Source organism: Hylobates moloch, unplaced genomic scaffold (assembly GCF_009828535.3).
Source record: "Hylobates moloch isolate HMO894 unplaced genomic scaffold, HMol_V3 SCAFFOLD_9, whole genome shotgun sequence".
NCBI lineage: Eukaryota > Metazoa > Chordata > Mammalia > Primates > Hylobatidae > Hylobates > Hylobates moloch.
Genome location: NW_026652284.1, coordinates 11158906 through 11179823, shown reverse-complemented (window position 1 = coordinate 11179823; position 20918 = coordinate 11158906). Strand labels below are relative to the sequence as shown.

The 20918-nt window shown below is 53.6% G+C and overlaps 1 protein-coding gene across 1 annotated transcript in view; it reads right to left on the bottom strand.

Annotated features, from left to right (window-relative positions):
* Window positions 1-2156: 2156 nt before the first annotated feature.
* DRAXIN (dorsal inhibitory axon guidance protein) overlaps window positions 2157-20918 on the bottom strand; it is a 38484-nt gene continuing 19722 nt past the window's right edge. The window contains exons 4-9 of the mRNA XM_058444471.1: window positions 15193-15653; window positions 12466-12656; window positions 9979-10093; window positions 9460-9549; window positions 6954-7043; window positions 2157-2588 (exon numbers count right to left, since the gene is read on the bottom strand). Of these exons, the coding sequence (XP_058300454.1) occupies window positions 2476-2588; window positions 6954-7043; window positions 9460-9549; window positions 9979-10093; window positions 12466-12656; window positions 15193-15653 (1060 nt within the window). The 3' untranslated portion in view covers window positions 2157-2475. The remainder of the gene's footprint in view (window positions 2589-6953; window positions 7044-9459; window positions 9550-9978; window positions 10094-12465; window positions 12657-15192; window positions 15654-20918) is intronic.

The following is a 20918-nucleotide window of genomic DNA, read 5'->3' as shown; positions in this document are numbered from 1 at the left end:
TACGAAGCTGCTGGCAGATCTGCCGTTTTAAATTTTTAAGTGTTTTATATTTTTGGAGTCTCACTCTGTCACCCAGGCTGGAGTGCAATGGCGTGATCTCAGCTCACCGTAACTTCCGCCTCCTGGGTTCCAGTAATTCTCCTGCCTGAGCCTCCTGAGTAGCTGGGATTACAGGCACCTGCCACCATGCCTGGCTAATTTTTGTATTTTTAGTAGAGATGGGGTTTCACCATGTTGGTCAGGCTGGTCTCGAACTCCTTACTTCAAGTGATCTGCCTACCTTGGCCTCCCAGAGTGCTGGGATGTCAGGCATGAGCCCTCGTGCCCAGCCTTAATTTTTGTATTTTTGGTAGAGACAGGGTTTTGCCATGTTGGCCAGGTTGGTCTCGAGCTCCTGACCTGAAGTGGCCCGCCCACCTCGGCCTCCCAAAGTGCTGGGATTACAGGCATGAGCCATTGCGTCTAGCCATATCTGCCTTTCAGCTAGCCTGCTTTGATCTCCCAGTTCCCCTGCCCCCCCACTCCCTCCCCACAAGGTTCCCATGCCCATCAAACTTGGATAGGGAGAGAACAAGCATATTTAGTTTCTTCTAGATCTGCCTGCTTTCCTTGGTGCCTGACCCCTGACCCCGACTGATTTTTCCAATGCAGTAAACATCTCTGGCATCTTATGGGCGTGATCCAGGCCAGTGAGGAATTTGGCCAGGAAAGTCTTTTGTCATTCGCAACCTGGTTCGCCCTGGAACAGAGGGTTGGCCAGGAGTGAGATGCCAAGTGGGGGGATTTAAATAGTTCTCCTGAAGTGACCCCTGAAGCCAGCTCTGCTGGGACAGATGTTCTGGGTGGGCATTGTGAGTTGGCCTGTTAGGGGCAGTTAGCTTCAGATAGCACCTCAATTTCAGGCGAGCCTCAACTTCCCAGTGGGCTCTGCTGCAAAAATGTGGGGTGGGGTCCAGGGATGGTTTTGTGGTCCTGGAAATCACTAAACAGTATGCAAAGTGGGTAAACATGGGCAATATGTGTGGGGTTTTTTTGGATTCCATGCTTGCATCAGAACCCCTGGGGTGGAAGCTCTCCAGAAAACTGTAAAGTGCCTGTCCAGGACTGGGTGAGCAGGACCACAGGGACATAAAGGCCAACATGATTCTTTTCCCCAAACACTTCTTATCCCAGGATATCAGCTACCAGACCACAGGGATCAACCTGCCCAACTTATTCCTGCAAGCAAGTATGTGCTTAAGTTGTATTTTGTTTTGTTTTTAAATATAATACACCTTTGTCCAGGGAAGGCGGAGAACAGTCAAGTTATTGCAGCCACAGAGGAAGGGAATACCAGGGTGCGAGCCTCTCTTGCCAAAAGCCTTGGGGAATCTGGAAGAAATTCTTGGCTGTGGAGCAGCAAGAATGTGAGCCTTGGAGCTGGACAGCCTTGGCCCAGGTTCATGTCCTTGCTCTGCCATGTACTTCCCAGGACTTCTCAGTGGGTCCCTGGGCCAGCAGCCTCGTGTTCCCTGGGAGCTTGTTAGAGCACAGAGCCCACTGAGTCAGATGTGCTTTTTTCTTTTTTTTTTTTTTCTGAGATGGAGTTTCACTCTTGTCCCCCAGGCTGGAGTGCAGTGGCATGATCTCTGCTCACTGTAACCTCTGACTCCCAAGTTCAAGCGATTCTGGTGCCTCAGCCTCTGAGTAGCTGGGATTACAGGTGTGTACCACCACGCCTGGCCTAATTTTTGTATTTTTAATAGAGACGGGGTTTCCCCACGTTGGCCAGGCTGGTCTCGAACTCCTGACCTCAGGTGAGCCACCCGCCTTGGCCTCCCAAAATGTTGGGATTACAAGCGTGAGCCGCTGAGCCCGACCAGATGCACATTTTTAACTGGACCTCCAGGTGACTCTTAGCATGTTCAGGTTTGAGGAGCATTGACCTGGGACCCTGGGCAAGTCAAGTCAAATAACTCCAGTGTGCCACACGGTCCTCAACCTTTCGCATGGTGATAATGCCTATTTGAAAAGGTCGTTGTGATAATTCAATGAGATAATGTATTCCAGCACTTAGCACAGTGCCTGGTACATAGGAGATGTTCCATATTCATCTCCTGCTGGTGGACCTTCTTTCGGGAAGTTTAAATTTCTTTTCCACTCTCAAAAACGCCTCTTGGTTTTGAACTTGAAGCTGTTGCAGTGCTGGAGTCGGACAGTAGAGGGCACTCTCGGCATTGCCATCGCGGAGAGCAAGACACGCGGGATGGAAGCTGCGTGGGTCCGGACTTCGGGTGTGCAGGTGCTGCGGGCCGGCTCCTGGGCACCCACCCAGCTCATTCGCCGAGCGGCTCTCCTCCTGGGGTTGAGTGTCCTGGGCCTGAGTCTGCAGCCTCAGCCATCTGTTCCCCGACTTGATTTCCCACTTCTAGTTATAAACAAATCGCCCGGCTTGTGCAAACCTCCCGGGCTCAGTCCCCAGTCCCGCCGGGGACACTAGACGTTGATGAAGGATCCCTGGTCGCCGTTGGCCGTCTCGGGCTCCACACAGCGCCCTTTCCTCCGTGTAACCCTGCGGTTCCGGTGGAATTTGGCATAGCAGCGCAGCCCTGGGCGAGTGGAGGCAAGGGGGTCAGAGGTGCGAAGGCCCGTGCCCTCCCCTTCCTTCCCCTGCACACTCGGGGTCAGCCAGCTCTCTCCTGCCTTCTTTATTCTGCCCTGCAACCCAGCCTCCTCACGGCAGCCCCAATGAGCTTAAAACACACGAATCCGGGAGAGGGGAGGAATGAACACAGAAGGAGCACTGAGAAGACTCAGGGCGGTGAAAATATTCTGTGTGACACGTAATGGTGGGACAGGGCATGTATTTGTCAAAATCCACAGAATGCACCGCAGAGTGAAGTATAACTTACACTATGACTTCAATTCGTAATAATAATACATCACTATTGGTTCGTCAAGCAACAAATGTACCACGGGAGGCCGGGCACGGTGGCTCAGGCCTATAATCCCAGCGCTTTGGAAGGCCAAGGTGGGTGGATCACTTGAGGTCAGGAGTTCAAGACCAGCCTGGCCAACGTGGTGAAACCCCGTCTCTACTTAAAAAAAAATACAAAAACTACCCGGGCGTGGTGGTGGGTGACCGTAATCCCCACTACTTGGGAGGCTGAGGCAGGAGAATCACGTGAACCCCGGAGGCGGAGCTTGCAGTGAGCCAAGATCATGCCACTGCACTCCAGCTGGGGCGACAGAGCCAGATTCCCTCTCAGAAAACAAACAAACAAATCTACCACATGATTGCAAGATGTTATTAATAGGAGAAACTGCATGCAGGGGCAAAGGAGGTATATGAGAAACACATTCTGTGCAATTTTTCTAGAAAACTGCTCTAAAAATAAAGTCCACAGGGTACGGTGGCTCACACCCGTAATCCCAGCACTTTGGGAGGCTGAAGTGGGAGGATCGCTTGAGCCCAGTAGTTCCAGACCAGCCTAAGCAACATAGGGAGACCCTATCTCTACAAAAAATGTAAAAATTAGCCAGGCATTGTGGCATACACCTGTAGTCCCAACTACAGGAGGGGCTAACATGGGAGGATCCCTTGAGCCCAGGAGTTCCAGGCTGCAGTGAGCCTTGATTGCGCCACTGTACTTCAGCCTGGGTAACAGAGTGAGACTCTGCCTCAAAAAAATTAAAAAATAAAATACACAGATAGATTCAATTAAAAAGTCTATAATCTTGAAAATTAGAAAGGAAAAAGGTTATTAATTTTTTTAAGTGGCTCAAATTCTGCCTTTCCCTGTGAAACACCCTATGGCTCTCCATTGCTTTTTTTGTTTTTTTTTTTGAAATGGAGTTTTGCTCTTGTTGCCCAGGCTGGAGTGCAGTGGCACGATCTTGGCTCATGCAACCTCCGCCTCCTGGGTTCAAGTGATTCTCCTGCCTCAGCCTCCCGAGTAGCTGGGATTACAGGCACGCGCCACCACACCCAGCTAATTTGTTTTTTTTTTTTTTTTTTTTAGCAGAGATGGTGTTTCACCATGTTGGCCAGGCTGGTCTTGAACTCCTGGCCTCAAGTGATCTGCTCATCTCGGCCTCCCAAAGTGACGGGATCACAGGCATGAGCCGCTGCACCGGGCCTCCATTTCTTTTTCTTTTCTTTTTTTTTTTTTTTTTTTGAGACAGGTTCTTGCTCTGTCACCTGGACTGGAGTGCAGTGGCAAGATCTCGACTCACTGCAATCTCTGCCTCCTGGGCTCAAGTGATCCTCCCCGCTTCAGCCTCCCAAGTAGCTGGTACTATGGGTGTGCACCACCACACCCGGCTAATTTTTTTTTTTTTTTTTGTATTTTTGGTAGAGACAGTGTCTCTCTACCTTGCCAAGGCTGGCCTCCAACTCCTGGGCTCAAGGATCCACCTGCCTTGACCTCCCAAAATGCTGGGATTACAGGCATGAACCACCCCGCCTGGCCTCCAATGCCCACTTCTGTCTACCCTTTCTAAAACAACTGTAGGACTCATTATCATATTATTATCTTTATAGCCCTTATTACTTACTTTTTTTTTTTTCTTTTTGAGACAGAGTCTCACTCAGTCACCCAGGCTGGAGTGCAATGGCACGATCTCGGCTCACTGCAATCTCCGCCTCCCGGGTTCAAGTGACTCTCATGCCTCAGCCTCCCAAGTAGCTGGAATTACAGGCAAGTACCACCATGCCCATCTAATTTTTGTATTTTTAGTAGAGACAGGGTTTCACCATGTAGGCCAGGCTGGTCTCACTCCTGACCTCAAGTGATCCTCCTGCCTCGGCCTCCCAAAGTGCTAGGATTACAGGCATGAGCCACCATGCTCGGCCATAGCCCTTATTATTTTCTAGACATACTGTCTATGTATTTGATTGTTGTCTGCTCACATCACTAGAATGTAATTCACGGGCACAGAACTTGCTGGTTCTTTTCACTACTGAACCCCCCAGTGTCCAGAGCAATGTCTGATACACAGTAGGCGCTCCCTAAATATTTAACTGATTAGATGAGTGGATAATCAGAAGTACATAGCTTTATTGCTGAGGCGGGAGGATCCCTTGAGCCCAGTAGTTAAAGCTACAGTGAGCCGGGATTGCGCCACTGCACTCCAGCCTGGGTGACAGAGCGAAACCCTGTCTCGAAAAAATAATTAAATTAAATTTAAAAGTCTACAATTTTAAAGATTGGGAAGAAAAAGATTTATTATTATCATTTTTAAGACAGGGTCTCGCTCCATCATCCAGGCTGGAGTGCAGTGGCACGATCACAGTAGATAATCTGTGAGGCTAATGTGAGGAAAACAGGGCATGTATCTCAGGTTCATAGAGGGGCTGAGTCCCAATTCCCCCATCCAGGAGATGTGAATGCTGATTTGATATTGGATGGAACTGATTAATTATCGTTCATGTTTGGCATTTTGTTTTTATTTATTTCTTTATTTATTTTATTTTATTTATTTATTTTTTTTGAGACAGAGTCTCGCTCTGTCGCCCAGGCTGGAGTGCAGTGGCGCAATCTCGGCTCACTGCAAGCTCCGCCTCCCGGGTTCATGCCATTCTCCTGCCTCAGCCTCTCCGAGTAGCTGGGACTACAGGCACCCGCCACCACGCCCGGCTAATCTTTTTTGTATTTTTAGTAGAGACGGGGTTTCACCGTGGTCTCGATCTCCTGACCTCATGATCCGTCCCCCTCGGCCTCCCAAAGTTCTGGGATTACAAGCGTGAGCCACCGCACCTGGCCTGGCATTTTGTTTTTAAAAGAGTACTTGTCTTTCAGAGGTACACACTAAAATATCCACAGATGAAATACCTGTACGCTCCCAGGAGTTGCTTAGAAATCACGTCAGAATAAGGAAAGCGTGTGAGAGATGACAGACACAGAGTGGCCGTGAGTTGGTATTTACTGAAGCAGAGTGATGAGAAATGGGCGCTCATTAGACTATTCTAACTACTTTAGTATATATTTGAAACTTTGAAGAATACAAAATTGAAACTGGCTGGGTGTGGTGGCTCATGCCTGTAATCCCAGAACTTTGGGAGGCCAAGGTGGATCGCTTGAGGTCGGGAGTTTGAGACCAGCCTAGGGAACATGGCAAAACTCTGCCTCTACCAGAAATACAAAAGTTAGCTGGGCTGGTGGCATGCACCTGTAGTCAGAGCTACCTGCGGGGCTGGGATGGGAAGATCACCTAAGCCTGGGAAGCAGAGGTTGCAGTGAGCCAAAATTGCACCGCTGCACTCCAGCCTGGGTGACAGAGTAAAACCCTGTCTCAAAACAAAACAAGAACCTGAAACTATTCCCCCCACTTTCCTGGCTGTGTAAGTTTGGGCATCATTAAGCTTTCTGTGCCCCAGTTTGCTTATTCATACAGTGGGGATCATAGCCCCTTTCTAGGGGTGGTCATGGGGATTTCAGTAGAAAAGTGCTCAGCACAGAGCCCAGCACACCTAGGCAAGGTGGGGGCACGGAGGAGTTAAAGAGGCAGCTGGTCCAGTGCATCCTTCCCTGGGACATGCTGGGAAACCCACCCCCACCCCATTATCACACTTCAATGCCTCCGCTGGGATAGAATTCTGGTGTGAAAGCGGCAGCCTTCTGAGGCTGGATCTAATTTAAAGAGATGTGATCCTGTCTCCTCCCTTCTACCTCCTCCAGATAGTGGGAGATTGCGCCAGCTTGTATTTCAAAAGTTGAGAAAAGCAAATCTGAGAAATGATGCCAAGAATCAGGACTAAATGAGTTCACAGATTGGGAAGGCACTGATAAAGCTGTTCTTGCTCACGTCTGTGGCTCCCGAGGGATTCTCCCACCTACTCCCCCGCCGCAGGCCCTGATCCACCCTCTGCCGGGAAAGCTTGTCCCCCACTCAGTGCAGAACCAGCTTCAAGAAAGGGAGGCTTTGTGGTTCTCAGAGCATGGGGAGCCCCCCGCAAAGGAGTCTGGACCCACCTTCCACACACATGCAGTCATCGAAGCATTTGTTGTTGAGGCCTCGGTTGTGGGGTGTGCAGAGATGCTCCCGCAGGTCGCAGCAAGTCCCTGCCAACACAGAGAGCACACGCAGTCAACCAAGCTGAGCCACCCCTCCCTGCAGCCCTGCACTCGGTCCCACTGGACAAGAGATCCATCATCTCTGTGGCAGGCCGTGCCCTGGCGGGGTGGGCCATCTGGTGTGCAAGGCTCCTGGGTGGAACCACAGAGGGATGTCAGGGCCGAGGCCCCCAAGGGTCGGCGGCAGAGACCCCAGCTGCCTCAGATAGCAACTGATTGATCATGGGAAGAGCGAAGGGTGTGTGAGGTCTCCTCCTAGACAGAGCCAGTAGAACAGCTGGGGGCTGCCAGGTGTGGAGTCAGCTCAGAGCTGGGAGGGGCCTCAGGATCCCCAACACTGATGTCCTCTTTTGACAGATGGGGAAACTGAAGCCCTGGGCACCTGCCATGGAGCCGACTCCCAGAGCGACTGTCCAGTCGGCCCAAACGCGGGCCTTTTCTTTGCGCCCAGGGTGAAAACAATGGTTTGGGAATGAAGCAGCCTGTCAGGGAGCTGGCGGTTTGCCTTATACAATGCTAATTGCTGGTTTGGTTGCTTTTTTTGTAGAATATTCTGGTCACTGATCTAACCATCGTGGTGCTGTGGAGGTGTGCCACTTGGATCTCTCCTGGGGAAAGCGCTTGCTGGCGGCCTCCAGCTGGTACAGCTTCAGGGCCACCTTGGCCCATGGCAGGCTGTTCCCAGCAGCCCCTGCCAATGACAGGCATGGGGGTTCTGGGGCCCAGCCATTTCTGCTCAGCGTGGGCCTCGTCTAACAGGCCACCTCTGCACCGGAGCGCCCATCTGGTGCATGATGTCCGAAGCTTCCTCCATGCAATCCGGCTTCCTCCCCCTTTCATCATTCACAAGTGTTTCCCACCCCTAGCCCACCCCAGAATAAATCTGTTGCACTTTTTGTTTTGTTTTGTTGAGACAGGGTCTTGCTCTGTCACCCAAGCTGGAGTACAGTGGTGCGATCATATCTCCTCGCTGCAGCCTTGACCCCCGAGGCTCAAGTGATCCTCCTGCCTTAGCCTCCTGAATAGCTGGAACCACGGGCACACACCACCAAGCCTGGCTGGTTAATTTTTTATTTTTGTATTTTTTTTTTATTTTGAGACAGAGTCTCACTCTGTCAGAGTGCAGTGGTGAGATTTCGGGTCACTGCAACCTCCGCCTCCCAGGTTCAAGCAATTCTTTGCCTCAGCCTCCTGAGTAGCCGGGATTACAGGCAGCTGCCACCACGCCCGGCTAATTTTTGTATTTTTAGTAGAGACAGGGTTTCACTTTCTTGGCCAGGCTGATCTTGAACTCCTAACCTTGTGATCCATCCGCCTCGGCCTCCCAAAGGGCTGGGATTACAGGCGTGAGCCACTGCACCCAGCCAAGCCTGGTTATTTTTTTAAATTATTACTATTTTTGGAGATGGGGTCTTCCCGTGTTGCCCAGGCTGGTCCTGAACTCCTGGGCTCACGGGATCCTCTCGCCTCCGCCTCCCGTAGTGCTGGGATTACAGGCGTGAGCCACTGGGCCTGGCCTCACACTTCTAACTTACCTCAGTATCTGCTTCCTGGAAGGCCCAACAGACCCCCAAGGGCCCCCAGGGTTTAGGACATTAGTTACAATATCCGGCTTCTTGTTTTTAGACTGTCTCCATGGGGACGGCTGCTGAACAGTGAGGATGTCACCAAAAGCATTCCAGAATGCCCGGCAGTATTTGATGGGACAAGGACAGCATTAAGCCCTGCCTAGTGTCAGAAGGAAGAGGGCAAGAGAGGATCATCCCGATTCAAGGCAGCTTGGGGCTGTGGTGAAGAGGCTTTGCAGCCAGGCCAGGTTGGAGCCACTTCTTAACTGTGTGACCTTGGGCAAGACAGCCTCTCTGGGGCTCAATCACCTGGCTTGAAAACTGTGCTGTTGTGAGTAACATATTTTAATGTATATATATTTTTTGAGATGGAGTTTCCCTCTTGTCACCCAGGCTGGAGTGCAGTGGCGTGATCCCAGCTCACTGCAACCTCTGCCTCGCAGGTTCAAGCGATTGATTCTCCTGCCTCATCCTCCCAAGTAGCTGGGATTACAGGCATGTGCCACCATGCCTGGATAATTTTTATATTTTTAGTAGCGATGGGGTTTCTCCATGTTGGCCAGGATGGTCTCAAACTCCTGACCTCAGGTGGTCCACCTGCCTCCGCCTCCCGTAGTGCTGGGATTACAGGTGTGAGCCACCGTGCCTGGCCGTGAATAATGTATTAAATGAATGGATGTTTGACAGCAACTCTCAGGAAAGTGGCAGCTGTTATTATTTATCATCCATGAAGGGTCAAGGATTCTCATGTCCTGCACACGTGGGAACCCCCACTCCCACCCAGGTTCCCTCCCAGCACCCAGCCTGGCGCCTTGAATGTGGGTGCTGGCTGGTACCTGGCAGGCAGTCTTGGTGATGGTCGCATGGTTCCCCTTCGGCTGGTGATGTTTCGTTACCATCACTGGAGAGTTTACCGCGGTGTTTCTCTGGGGATAAGAAGATCTGTCGTCAGAAGCTGGGGCCCAGCAGAGCAGAGGTTAAGCACAGGGACTCAGGCGTTGGAGTGCCCATACCACCACCCTACAGCGTGGCTTGGACAAGGCACTGTACCCCTCTGTCTCTGCCTCAGTTTTCTCTTCTCCAAAATGGGATCAACAGTACTACGGACCTCACAGGTATTTTCCCTCAGGGTCACATGAGTGGAAACATGGAAGCGTGTGGCACGTGATAAGCATTTGACAGCATTCTCCATTCCAAGTGGTGTTTCCGGGTTAGGCTCCATGCTCCGCCTCTCCCCACATCCCACCTTTGGACATCTGAAGATCAGACAGGGCTCACTGGGGCCCCCACGTCAACAGATGGTGCAGGAGGGCAGGGCGCCCAGGCATGGAAGGTGGTGGGGTAGGTGGGCATACCTTTCTTCTTTGCAGAGGGCCAACCATCAGGTTTTAAGTCTTCATAATCGGTCCAGTCAAACAAGGCCATGTCCAGGGTGGGCATCACCTCCCCATCAGACCTGGGCTGTGCCTGCTGGAGACAGTGGAGAAGGGGGATGTTGGAACCTTCAAATCCATGGAAGCAGGAGTGTGGAGTCCCAAGGCCAGAGGGAAAAAAAGAGGCTTCTCAGAGGCCACCTCATCCTCTGCTGGGCAGCCTGGAGTCTCAGCCTGAGGACATAAAGATGGCTGCCGGAGGCTCCTGTTCCAGTGGCCACTAGGTAATTTCCTTCCTGTGCAGCCATTACTCAAGAAGGACCATGCAGACACACACAGGTGAGTTACCCACCAGGCCCTCTGAGGAGGGGCAGAGACCACCCGCAGGCTGGGAAGGCAATCTTGCTCGCCCGGGGTCTTTAAGCCCACGAGGAGGGAGTTGGAAGTAGCCTAGCCACTCAGTGGACTTTCCCATCCCTTCCTCTCTCTGCAGAGGTTACCAGCTCTCCACGGCACCACTGAGGCCACACCAGAACTCAGTCCCACTCACAGCCCGGGCCAGTGGCCCCAGGAATGCAGAGGGCTAGAGGTCCTCAGCAATAGCTGGATCTACGCACGGGCCTGTGCACGCACTAGGGCATGGGCAGGAACTGCACCTTCTAGGCTGGGCTGCAGGGGACCTTGGATGATGAGACGGATAACCATGTATTCCTGGGAAACGGTCCGCAGCTTTCATCACAATCTCAAGGGGGTGCAAGACCCCAAAAAAGGATAAGAAAGATCTGCTGCTAAAAAAGCTTTATTTCTTTAGTATTTTTGTGGAGATGGGGGTTCACCATGTTGGCCAGGCTGGTCTCGAACTCCTGACCTCAAGTGATCCACCCGCCTCAGTCTCCCAAAGTGCTGGGATTACAGGCGTGAGCCACCCACTGCACCTGGCCTATTTCTTTTTTATACATATATATTATTGATCCTTTTAAATAATTTTAGTTTGAAAACCTTTTTTTTTTTTGAGATGGAGTCTCGCTCTGTCGCCCAGGCTGGAGTGCAGTGGTGTGATCGTGGATCGTGGCTCACTGCAAGCTCTGCCTCCCGGGTTCAAGCAATTCTCTGCCTCAGCCTCCCAAGTAGCTGGAACTACAGGTGCCTGCCACTATGCCCAGCTAATTTTTTATATTTTTTTTAATTTTTAGTAGGGATGGGGTTTCACCGTGTTAGCCAGGATGGTCTCGATCTCCTGACCTCGTGATCTGCCCGCCTTGGCCTCCCAAAGTGCTGGGATTACAGGCATGAGCCACCGTGCCTGGCCTGAAAACCTTTAAAAACCACAGAAGAGGTGCAAGAGTGATGCGGTCAGCTCCTATATACCCCTCTTCTAGAATCACCAGTGGGTAGTGTTTTTGCCACATTTGCTCGCTTACTTTCTCTCCACATTTTTTTCCTTGAGACAGGGTCTCACTCTGTCTCCCAGGCTGGAGTGCAGTGGTGCAATCATGGCTCACTGCAGCCCTGACCTCCTGGGTTCAAGGGATCCTCCCACCTCAGCCTCCTGAGTAGCTGGGACCACAGGCATATGACCTCATGTCTGTCTAATTTTTAAAAAAAGTTTTGTAGACACAGGGTCTCACTATGTTGCCCAGGATAATCTCAAACTCCTGGGCTCAAGTGACCCTTGTACCTTGGCCTTCTAAAGTGTTGGAATGACAGGCGTGAGCCAATGCCCACCCCACATATCTTTTATTTATTTTTTTTTTGAGACAAAGTCTCACATTGTCGCCCGGGCTGGTGTGCAGTGGGGCAATCTTGGCTCGCTACAGCCTCCGCCTCCCAGGTTCAAGCGATTTTCCTGCCTCAGCCTCTCGAGTATCTGGGACTACAGGCGTGCGCCAGCACGCTCAGCTAATTTTTGTATTTTTAGTAGAGATGGGGTTTCACTATGTTGGCCAGGCTGGTCTCGAACTCCTGACCTCGTGATCTGCCCACCTCCGCCTCCCTAAGTGCTGGGATTACAGGCGTGAGCCACTGCGCCCAGCCCACATATCTTTTTTAAAGATCTGATGCAGATGGGTCCAAGTATTAGCTAATGCTTATTAATTCTGGGTCTTGACGACATAGTTTTAAAAATCACCATTATTATCCTTCATGCTCCTCTGTACACAGAAAGCTCCTCCCCAGGCCTTGCTGCTCTCCATGCAGACACCAGCGTGCTGAGCTGCCGCTTGCCTCCTTGGCTGTGCCCAGAGTGGGCCCCTGGGAGCACCCTGCCCTGGACAGTGGCAGCCCCTTGTCAGGATGGAGCACCCACCAGGGCTGGAGCTAGACTGGATGGGCAGCAGGAGCTCTGGTTTCAATCTAAGCTCTGTGGTCTCCTGCCCCCGTGCCTCAGTCTCCCTACATGTATTAAGAGGGCTTTCCATGACATGGGCTCAAGGACCCTTCCAGATCCGAGGCTGTTTGGGGACCCCTTACCTGGGGCCGCAGGGAGGTGACAGGCAGGATCAGGGACTCTTCTGTGGCAGGTGCTGCCTCAAAGGTGGTGAGGAAGAACATGGTGGGGGCCAGGCTGGTGGAGGATTCCTCCATGGCTGCATCCAGCACCTGGGCTTCGGAAAGCTCCGCCTTCTTCATCAGGGAGCTGGGACCTCGGACCAAGGCTCGGCCTGAGACACAGAGTGGGGAGCACAGGGGCTATATCTGCTTGCCACCCACATTTTATGCTGCAGGAGGCAGCAGGGACCGTGTGACAAGCCCTTGGTTCAGCCCCTATTCCTGCTTCCTACCCTTCTTGGGAGGTAGTGGGAGGGGAACTCGGAGGAAAATGCCTTGGAAGAACTTGCCTTGTCACTGGGGAGACAGTCCAAGGATTCTACCTGTAAAGCAACATTCCAGCAAGTCCAAGTCCAGGTTGGCTGGGCGCAGCCAGATATGTAAGTGTAACAAATAGGAACTAGTAGGATTAACCATGGAAGGCTTCCTGGAGGAGGTGAAGTTTGAGTAGGGAGAAATGTCATGAGGCTGAGAATCATTGCAGTGGCCTTTGAGGAAGCTGGGAGGTGGGAATCACTGCTTATCACACACAAATGAGTGCATCCTGTGTGGTGACAATTAGTCCTCACCCCATTAATGGGGCACCTACTGTGTGCTGGGTCCCAGATGAGATGCGTCACAAGCATTATTTCATCTAACTACTGCAAGAACTCTGGGAAGTGGGTGCTCCTTCAGTCTCATCTACAGGGAAGGAAACTGAAGCACAGAGAGGTTAGGTGACTCGCCCAAGGATGCACAGCTCATGAGTAGCAGGGCCTGGATTCAGCTCCGGCAGGGCTGGAGTGCAGGGGCTCAATCTTGGCTCACTGCAACCTCTGCCTCCAGGGTTCAAGTGATTCTCCCACCTCAGCCTCCTGAGTAACTGGGATTACAGGCATGCACCACCACACTTGGCTAATTTTTGTATTTTTGGTAGAGATGGGGTTTCTCCATGTTGCCCAGGTTGGTCTCGAACTCCTGATCTCAAGTGATCTGACTGCCTAGCCTTCCAAAGTGCTGGGATTACAGGTGTGAGCCACCACACCCAGCCTGGCCTGAGGTTTCACAGCCAGTCATTAGCAGAGCAGGGCCTAGCCCGCAAACCTTCTCCGTTCCCCACCTCCTCCTCACCATATCAACTCTCCCAGGAGGCCTGGCTGCAGCCCTGGAGCTGGGGGAGCGGGAGCCCAGCAGGACGGGTCCACACCCCATGCGTGCCCTCTAGCTGTCCTCAAAGGTGCCAGCATCCTCCCCTGAAAGCTGACACAGGTGACCCCGGGAGTGGGAGGCTGAAAGTCAAAGCCGGGGGACCCTGACTGGCCTCTGCCCACGTAGGGGGTTCTCAGGCCTCTCAGGGAAGCCAGCCTCAGCTGTTTGCACGAGAAGGGGCGTTGAGGCTCCATTGCCTTCCTGCCAAAGAACCCCGCTGTCACCACTGCGTTTGTGGCACTCGGCATGTCCCTAGAGGCAGTTGGGTCACATGGAGAGCTTAGAAGCCAAGTTCCCTGGCTTAGGGCCAGGCAGGGCTGGGAGGAGCCACCTGACTGGAGCTGAGGGGACATGTCTGCACCGAGACTGAATGGGCACGGGGAGAGGGAAGCCTGGGACAGCAGGGGGCTAGCTAGCTCCCAGGGGATGTGGGGGAAACATTAAGGAAGGTGTGAAGGGCTAGGGGAACACGGAGGCAAACAGGGCAGAGGCAGGAGCGGTAGGCAAGCGATGCCTCTCCTGGAGTCACCTGTGTCCAGGTTGGTGGACACTGATTTGGCCTCAGCAGGGGGCTGAGATTAACCAGAACAATGACTGCTCGTGGCCCTGCCAGCTGAGCTCCAAGCGCCCCACTAACCAAGTCTCTGCAACGACACTGAGGGTAGATGGGATGGGACCAGTCTCCTTGCTTTACAGAGGGGAAAACCGAGGCACAGAAAGAGAACTTGCCCAGGGCCACACCCGAGTGGTGGAGGCAGGACCCGATCTCAGGCAGACCTGGCTTCGGAGTCTAGGCTCTTAGCCCCTACCCGATGCATCAGAGTCGAGTAAGAAATGTGCTTGGAGGGCCCTGTACTGTTCCATTTCTACTCAGAACTTAAAGTAGGAGAAATTTAGGTCGGATACAAGATAGAACTTCCTGATTCAGGAGGATGATCTGTTGATAAGACAGATTATTATTATTATTTTTGAGACAGAGTCTCGCTCTGTCGCCCAGGCTGGAGTGCGGTGGCGCGATCTCAGCTCACTGCAAGCTCCACCTCCTGGGTTCACGCCATTCTCCCGCCTCAGCCTCCCAAGTAGCTGGAACTACAGGCGCCCACCACCGCGCTCGGCTAATTTTTTGTATTTTTAGTAGAGACGGGGTTTCACTGTGGTCTCAATCTCCTGATCTCGTGATCTGCCCGCCTCGGCCTCCCAAAGTGCTGGGATTACAAGCGTGAGCCACCGTACCCGGCCGCGATAAGACAGATTCTATTGCAACACATCCCTCTCCTCTTCCCATGCCCCAACCCCAGGCCTCTCCCAGCCTCCTCCCCTTACCAGGTCCCTCTGGCTTCAGTGAGACCTCTCCTCTCCTCTGGACCTCATGCCCCTGACCCTTCCCTGCATCCTCTCCTGCTCCCCTCAGTCCATGGCAGGAATCACCCCCATCCCCACCCCTCGCAGCCCTCCAGCTACCTCGGTGCAGCCTCAACCTGTCCCTGCGTCTCTTGTGCTCCCTGCTGCGTTTCCTGGTCCTCTCCCAACCTGAAGGTCGGTTCTCCTTCTCGGGGTAGGGCAATGCCAGCCCCAGGAGCAGGTCCTTGTCCTGAAGCAGGCCTGCAGGACTCTGCTCAGGCAGCAGCCCTTCAGCCTCTGGCAGCCTGGAGGCCTGCCTGGTGGCGGTGACCACAGCCCCATCCTGGGCCTGGCTGGGCAGGCCTGGGCCCCATTCCTTCTTGCCCAGGCCCCGCCGGCGGTGGTGGCTGGCCTGAGGCGTCCACAGCGCTGGGCCTGGGAGGTCGATGTGATTCTCAGGGAGGTTCCGGGCAGGGGTCCCAGGTGCAAGGGCACCTGCTAGGCTCAGCTCCAGGGGCAGCAGGAGGACGAGGAACAGCATGGGGGCGGTGTGGATGGCAGGCCCAGCCATTGGCTCCTCCCTGCAAGAAAAGCAACGCCATGAATGCACAGCCCCAGGCCTCTCTCTGCTGCCTCTCACTCAAATGATTAAAGCCCAGTTTTTCTCAACAGCCATAGAGGGGGATTTTGCTCCCGGTGACATTTGGCAATGCCTGAAGACATATTTTAGTTGTCAAAACTGGGGAGTGCTACTGGCAGGTAGAGGTTGGAGCCCGGGGGTGCTGCTAAACGCCCGACAATGCACAGGACAGGCCCCCAAACCAAGAATCATCCGGCCCAGAAAAACAGCAGTGCCGAGGCTGAGAACCCCCAGCTTAAATCATTTCAGCAGCATCCAAGTTCCAGATTAGTCCAGAATTCCTTTCTCTGCACAAACCTCTGCCCCTTACCAAGTCCCCTAGAAGGGAACTGAGTCCCTCAGAGCTCAGAAATATGCCTCTGGCCCCTGAGACTTGACTCAGAGCCTAATTCCATACAAATGGAATAATAGCGTTTGAGCGCACGCTGTAGGCAGGACCCACGTTAAGTGCTTTGTGTGAATTCATGTCACTTCGCCCTTTCAACAGCTCTCTGAAATGGCTCCTGTTATTTTCCCCATTTTTCTGAAGTGGCAATTAAGGCTCAGACAGGTTAAGTCACACCTACTAAGTGGCACTGTGTCATTCCTGTCCCTCACCCCTGAACCCCATGTGGCTGCCCCAGGATGGCCCAGCTCTGCCTTTTTCTTCTCCTCTCACAATGAGCTCTGAGGCTCCAGAATGTTCTGACACTGTCCCTTCCCCTGGCGGAGGGGCTGTGGGAACAGCTTTGCAGACTTGGCTCTGACCCCTGCAGGGTAGACTGAGCCAACCCGCCCTAGCCTCAGGACAGCCCCCTCAGGGGACCCAGTGCCCTCCCTCCACACTGGAGGGAGAAGCTGCAGCTCAGGGGATGGTGGGGGCGTCTGTCCGACTCTGGAAACCTCCTGCTCCCGTGCACCACCCACAGCTGCTCCTCCACACAACCCCCTCCATTGCACCAACCTCACTGTATCCTGGAGCTGGGCACTAGGTTAGCCAGGCTAATTGAATTTTTATGGCCTCCAGAGTATTCCACTAGGCTGGCAAGGGTGCTTACGCCACCATTTCTTTGTGATTTGTGGCCATATAATTGCCCAGGGCTGAGAAAAGGTTGGCGGGCCTGTGATGTTTCCCTGCTTCCCGGCGCCTCTCCCTGCGGCCCCCATGCTGGCTGGCCCACCCCAGTGTCACCTTAGCCGACCCCGAGCGAGGGTGGTAGGGCAGGGAAACTGCTGTGCCCTCGAAGCCCTGACCACCCACTCGGGGAGGGGAGTGGGGAAACACCTTCTCCAGCCTCGCAGGGTCTGCGGTGGATTCACCCAGTTCTGCCTCCATCCCAGCCTGGCATGTCCTGGCCCCCTGGGATCCTGGGCCCTGGCCTCCACTGCCCACTGCTCGGCTCTTCCTAGAACTGTGGGTGGAGACAAGGAGGTGGCCATCACTTTCCATCTTGTCCCCTCTCCCGGGGATCCGGCTGAAGATTCTAGGTGAGCCTTGGTGACGTGCGTGGGACGCTGGGACAGGCTTGTTGTGACAACCCTGTCTCCCGTCACACCTGCATCCATTCCTAAGGCCACAGACCCTGCATCACAGTCCCTGCTACTGTCCTGGTCACCTCACCAGCAACGGAAGGCTCTGTCCCACTGGCCTTGCCTCCAGCCCTTCCCTAACAAGTGCTCTTGAGGCCAGAGCTCAGCAAGTGGGACCTGTGTCCCTGGTTCCTGAGGCGGCCCAGGGGGAGGAGGGGCCCATTTTAAAGGCCTGTCACTCAAGCATTGTTAGGCGCAGAGGGAACCTCAATCCTGCTTCGGGGCCAGTGGATCGGGGCTGCTCTCTGGGCTGGCGTTTAGCCTGACCACTGCCAGACTTCGCCCCCTGCTCTCCTTGTGACTGGAAAGGCCAAGCGCATATGGGATCTCGTCCATGTCTGAGACCCAGCCCTGCCTTTCTGTCCTGCAGGGACATGACAGCCTGGGAGAAGCCCAAAGAGCATCCCAGGGACAGGGAAGCTTTGGGACGTTGGCCAACGAAAGGAATCCCTGCCTCCTCCTTGTCCTGGGGGTTGAGGGGAATGAGGTAGAAAACCCAGACATTGCAGGCAAGAGAGCAGAGGAGGCTTGGCAGAGAGGTGGGCAGCTTCTCAGCTAGCCTGCTGTCCCCGGGGACACACAAGGCTGTCAGTAAACCTCAGAGCCAGCCTCTCAGCCTGGTGACCAGCCTAGGTGCTGGTCTTGGAGGACAGCTCCTCCCCTGCACAGCCAGGAGATGAACTCCCACTCCTGCCCCACTCCAACACCCCCAAGCAGCGTGGTCCCACCCAGACTGCCACCTTCCCAAGCTCCGTTGCCAAGACCCTACTTGGCTGTGAGTCCATTCACGGTACCCATCCTGCTTCAGGGCCAGTGGAACCCCAGTCTGAATGCCATCTTTGTTCCCTCCCACCCTTCAAGCACCACATATCACCCACGCAGCCAGCCTGGGACAGAGGAAGTGGGATTTCAGTGCACAGTGCCAGAGCACCCATGGGGGTGCACCCAAGGGGGCTCCATCCTCTCCCCAGACCCAGCATATACTGGTGGTATGGCTACTCGGGTTGTGACCCTTATCTGCTCAAAACTGTCTATTGCTCCCTATTGCCTTCCCACGTAACCACAGACTCCTTACTTTGGCACTGAAGACCTTGTGTAATGTGGCCCCAACTAAGCTTTGCAGCTCCAACTTCTACTTTCTCCCCTTCACAGGCAACAGAGACTGCTCCCTGGGCCCCAAACACACCCCCGCTTTCTGGCTCTCCATTCTCACTTCACCTGTCCCCTCTGCCTGGAACCTCTCCCCTCCTCCCTCATCTCTCTCCGTCCATGTCCTGCCCATCCTTTGGGACTCAACCCAAATGTCCCTTCCTCCAGGAAGCCTTGTTCAGTTCCCTGACTCCATGTGCTCTCCGCTTGGTGCTCCCACATGCCTTTGTCCTGCTCTTGAAGACCTCGTGTGTCATTTTGTGCTGGGATCGTCAGGTTTTTTAAAGCCCCTGGCTAGACTGGAAGCTCATAAAGGACTCTGCCCAGTCTCCCTTCTGCTCTGCGACACCTCCAGGGCCCTGCACATAATAGGCGCCAGTAGCCATGGATCAGAACAGAAGTGGATTGAGCACAATCCAATTTATGTATCAGGCTGGGCACAGTTGCTCATGCCTGTAATCCCAGCACTTTGGAGGCCGAGGTGGGCGGATCACCTGAGGTCAGGAGTTCGAGGCCAGCCTGGCCAACATGGTGAAACCCCGCCTCTACTAAAAATACAAAAATTAGACGTGCATGATGGCATGCGCCTGTAATCCCAGCTACTCAGGAGGCTGAGGCAGGAGAATTGCTTGAAACCTGGAGGCGGAAGTTGCAGTGAGCCAAGATTGTGCCTCTGCACTCCAACCTGGGCGACAGAGAGAGACTCAAAAGAAAAAAAAAAAATTCATGCCTTGGCAGAAGATCATAAATAAATCCCCAGGATGTGTGAGTGTGTGTGTGTGTGTGTGAGCATCTGGCATGTATGTGTGAGCATGATGTGTGTGTGGAGCATGTGTGAGCATGTGTGTGTGTACTATGATCATGTGAATATGTATGGGTGTGTAGGTGTGTATGTGTGTTGTGAGTGTGTGGGAGTGTTAGCATGTGTGTGTGAACATGTGTGAGAATGTGTGTGTGTGGAGCATGTGTGAGCATATGTGTGTATACTATGATCATGTGTGAGCATGAATATGTGTGGGTGTGTAGGTGTGTGTGTTGTGAGTGTGTAGGAGTGTTAGCATGTGTGTGAACATGTGTGAGTGTGTGTTGTGATCATGTGTAAGCGTGAATGTGTGGGTGTGTAGGTGTGTGTGTTGTGAGTGTATGTGTGGGAGTGTTAGCATGTGTGTGTGTGCTGTGAGCATGTGAGTGTGAATATGTGTGGGTGTGTATGTGCATGTGTGTGAGTGTGTGAGCATGTGAGTGTGTGTGTTGTCAGCATGTGTGAGCGTGAACGTGTGGGCATGTACGTATGTGTGAGTGTGAGCATGTGTGTGAGCTCGTGTGTGTGTGACAGCATGTGTGTTGTGAGCATGGATGTGGAGTGTGTGCAAGAGTGTGTGTCAGCTGGAGGGGCTGGGGGAAGACTGCACGGGCCCCTCTCTCCAACCCCAAGGATTTGTACGCAGCTCTTGGCACAGCCCAGCAACCGAGATGCCAGCCTGGCAGGGAGCCCCCGAGGAAATGTGGACTGCTACAGAAGTCGTGCCAAGGATCCACAGCGACCAAGGGCTCCAATCCATTTCTGTCACTCTGAAAGCCAGTTGGAGGCTGTGTCACAAAGCACCAGGCAACCAGGCGGAAGGAGGAGGCAGCCCCCCTCCGCCACCCCGCAGCCCGGGGCGGTTCTGCCCGGGCCCGGGTTGCTCACAAAGCCTGCGCTTCTGGCCCTCGGTCTGCTCCTCCCAGCCGGGCACAGTCAGCAGGCCGGAGTAGCCCTGGACCAGAGTTGCTGAGGGATGGCAGGAACATCCACAACCCAGAGCCGGCCCCTTTCACAACTGAGGTCTGATAGCGAATCATTAAAAACAAAACAAATTAAAACAAAAGCAATCGTAATTGTAGAAGCTGCTGTCCCCGAGCAGCTGTGAAGCCCAGGCCTTTCCGCGTTTCTTTCTTTCATGCACATCTCATTTTTCCTCTTAACTGCACTGTCCATCAAGGAGACTTTCCCATCCATGGTTTTAAAATGATGAAACCGAGACTCTGGGGGTGAGGGGGTTGTAAGCCACAAATCCAAGATGGCACAACTGGTAAGTGGCAAAGCCCATCTCAAGGCCGGGGTTCTCCTGGCACCCGGCACACACAGGACATGGTTCTTGTCCCCATTGCCCGTGGGGCCACCTGCCTCCCCCACGCAGCCGCTCATCCTCGAGGTAAGAAGCATCTTCGTCCTTGAGTGTAGTCAGGGCCCAGGAGCCACCAGCAGCTGAGAAACAGACACTAACCAGGGAGGGGAAGGGGCTTATCTCAAGCCCCCATCCTGTCCCCCATCCTAGGGGAGAGTTGGAGAGCTGTCAGCACTGTTGTATGCAAACGAAGGCAACAAATCGAGCCTGGAGTCAGCTTTGATTCCTGAGCCCCTCCCCGACAACAGCCTCGCATTTGGGGGCCAGGAGACTCGGGGGATCCTGCCCCGCCTGCCTGAGGGACAACTGTGGAGTTCGGC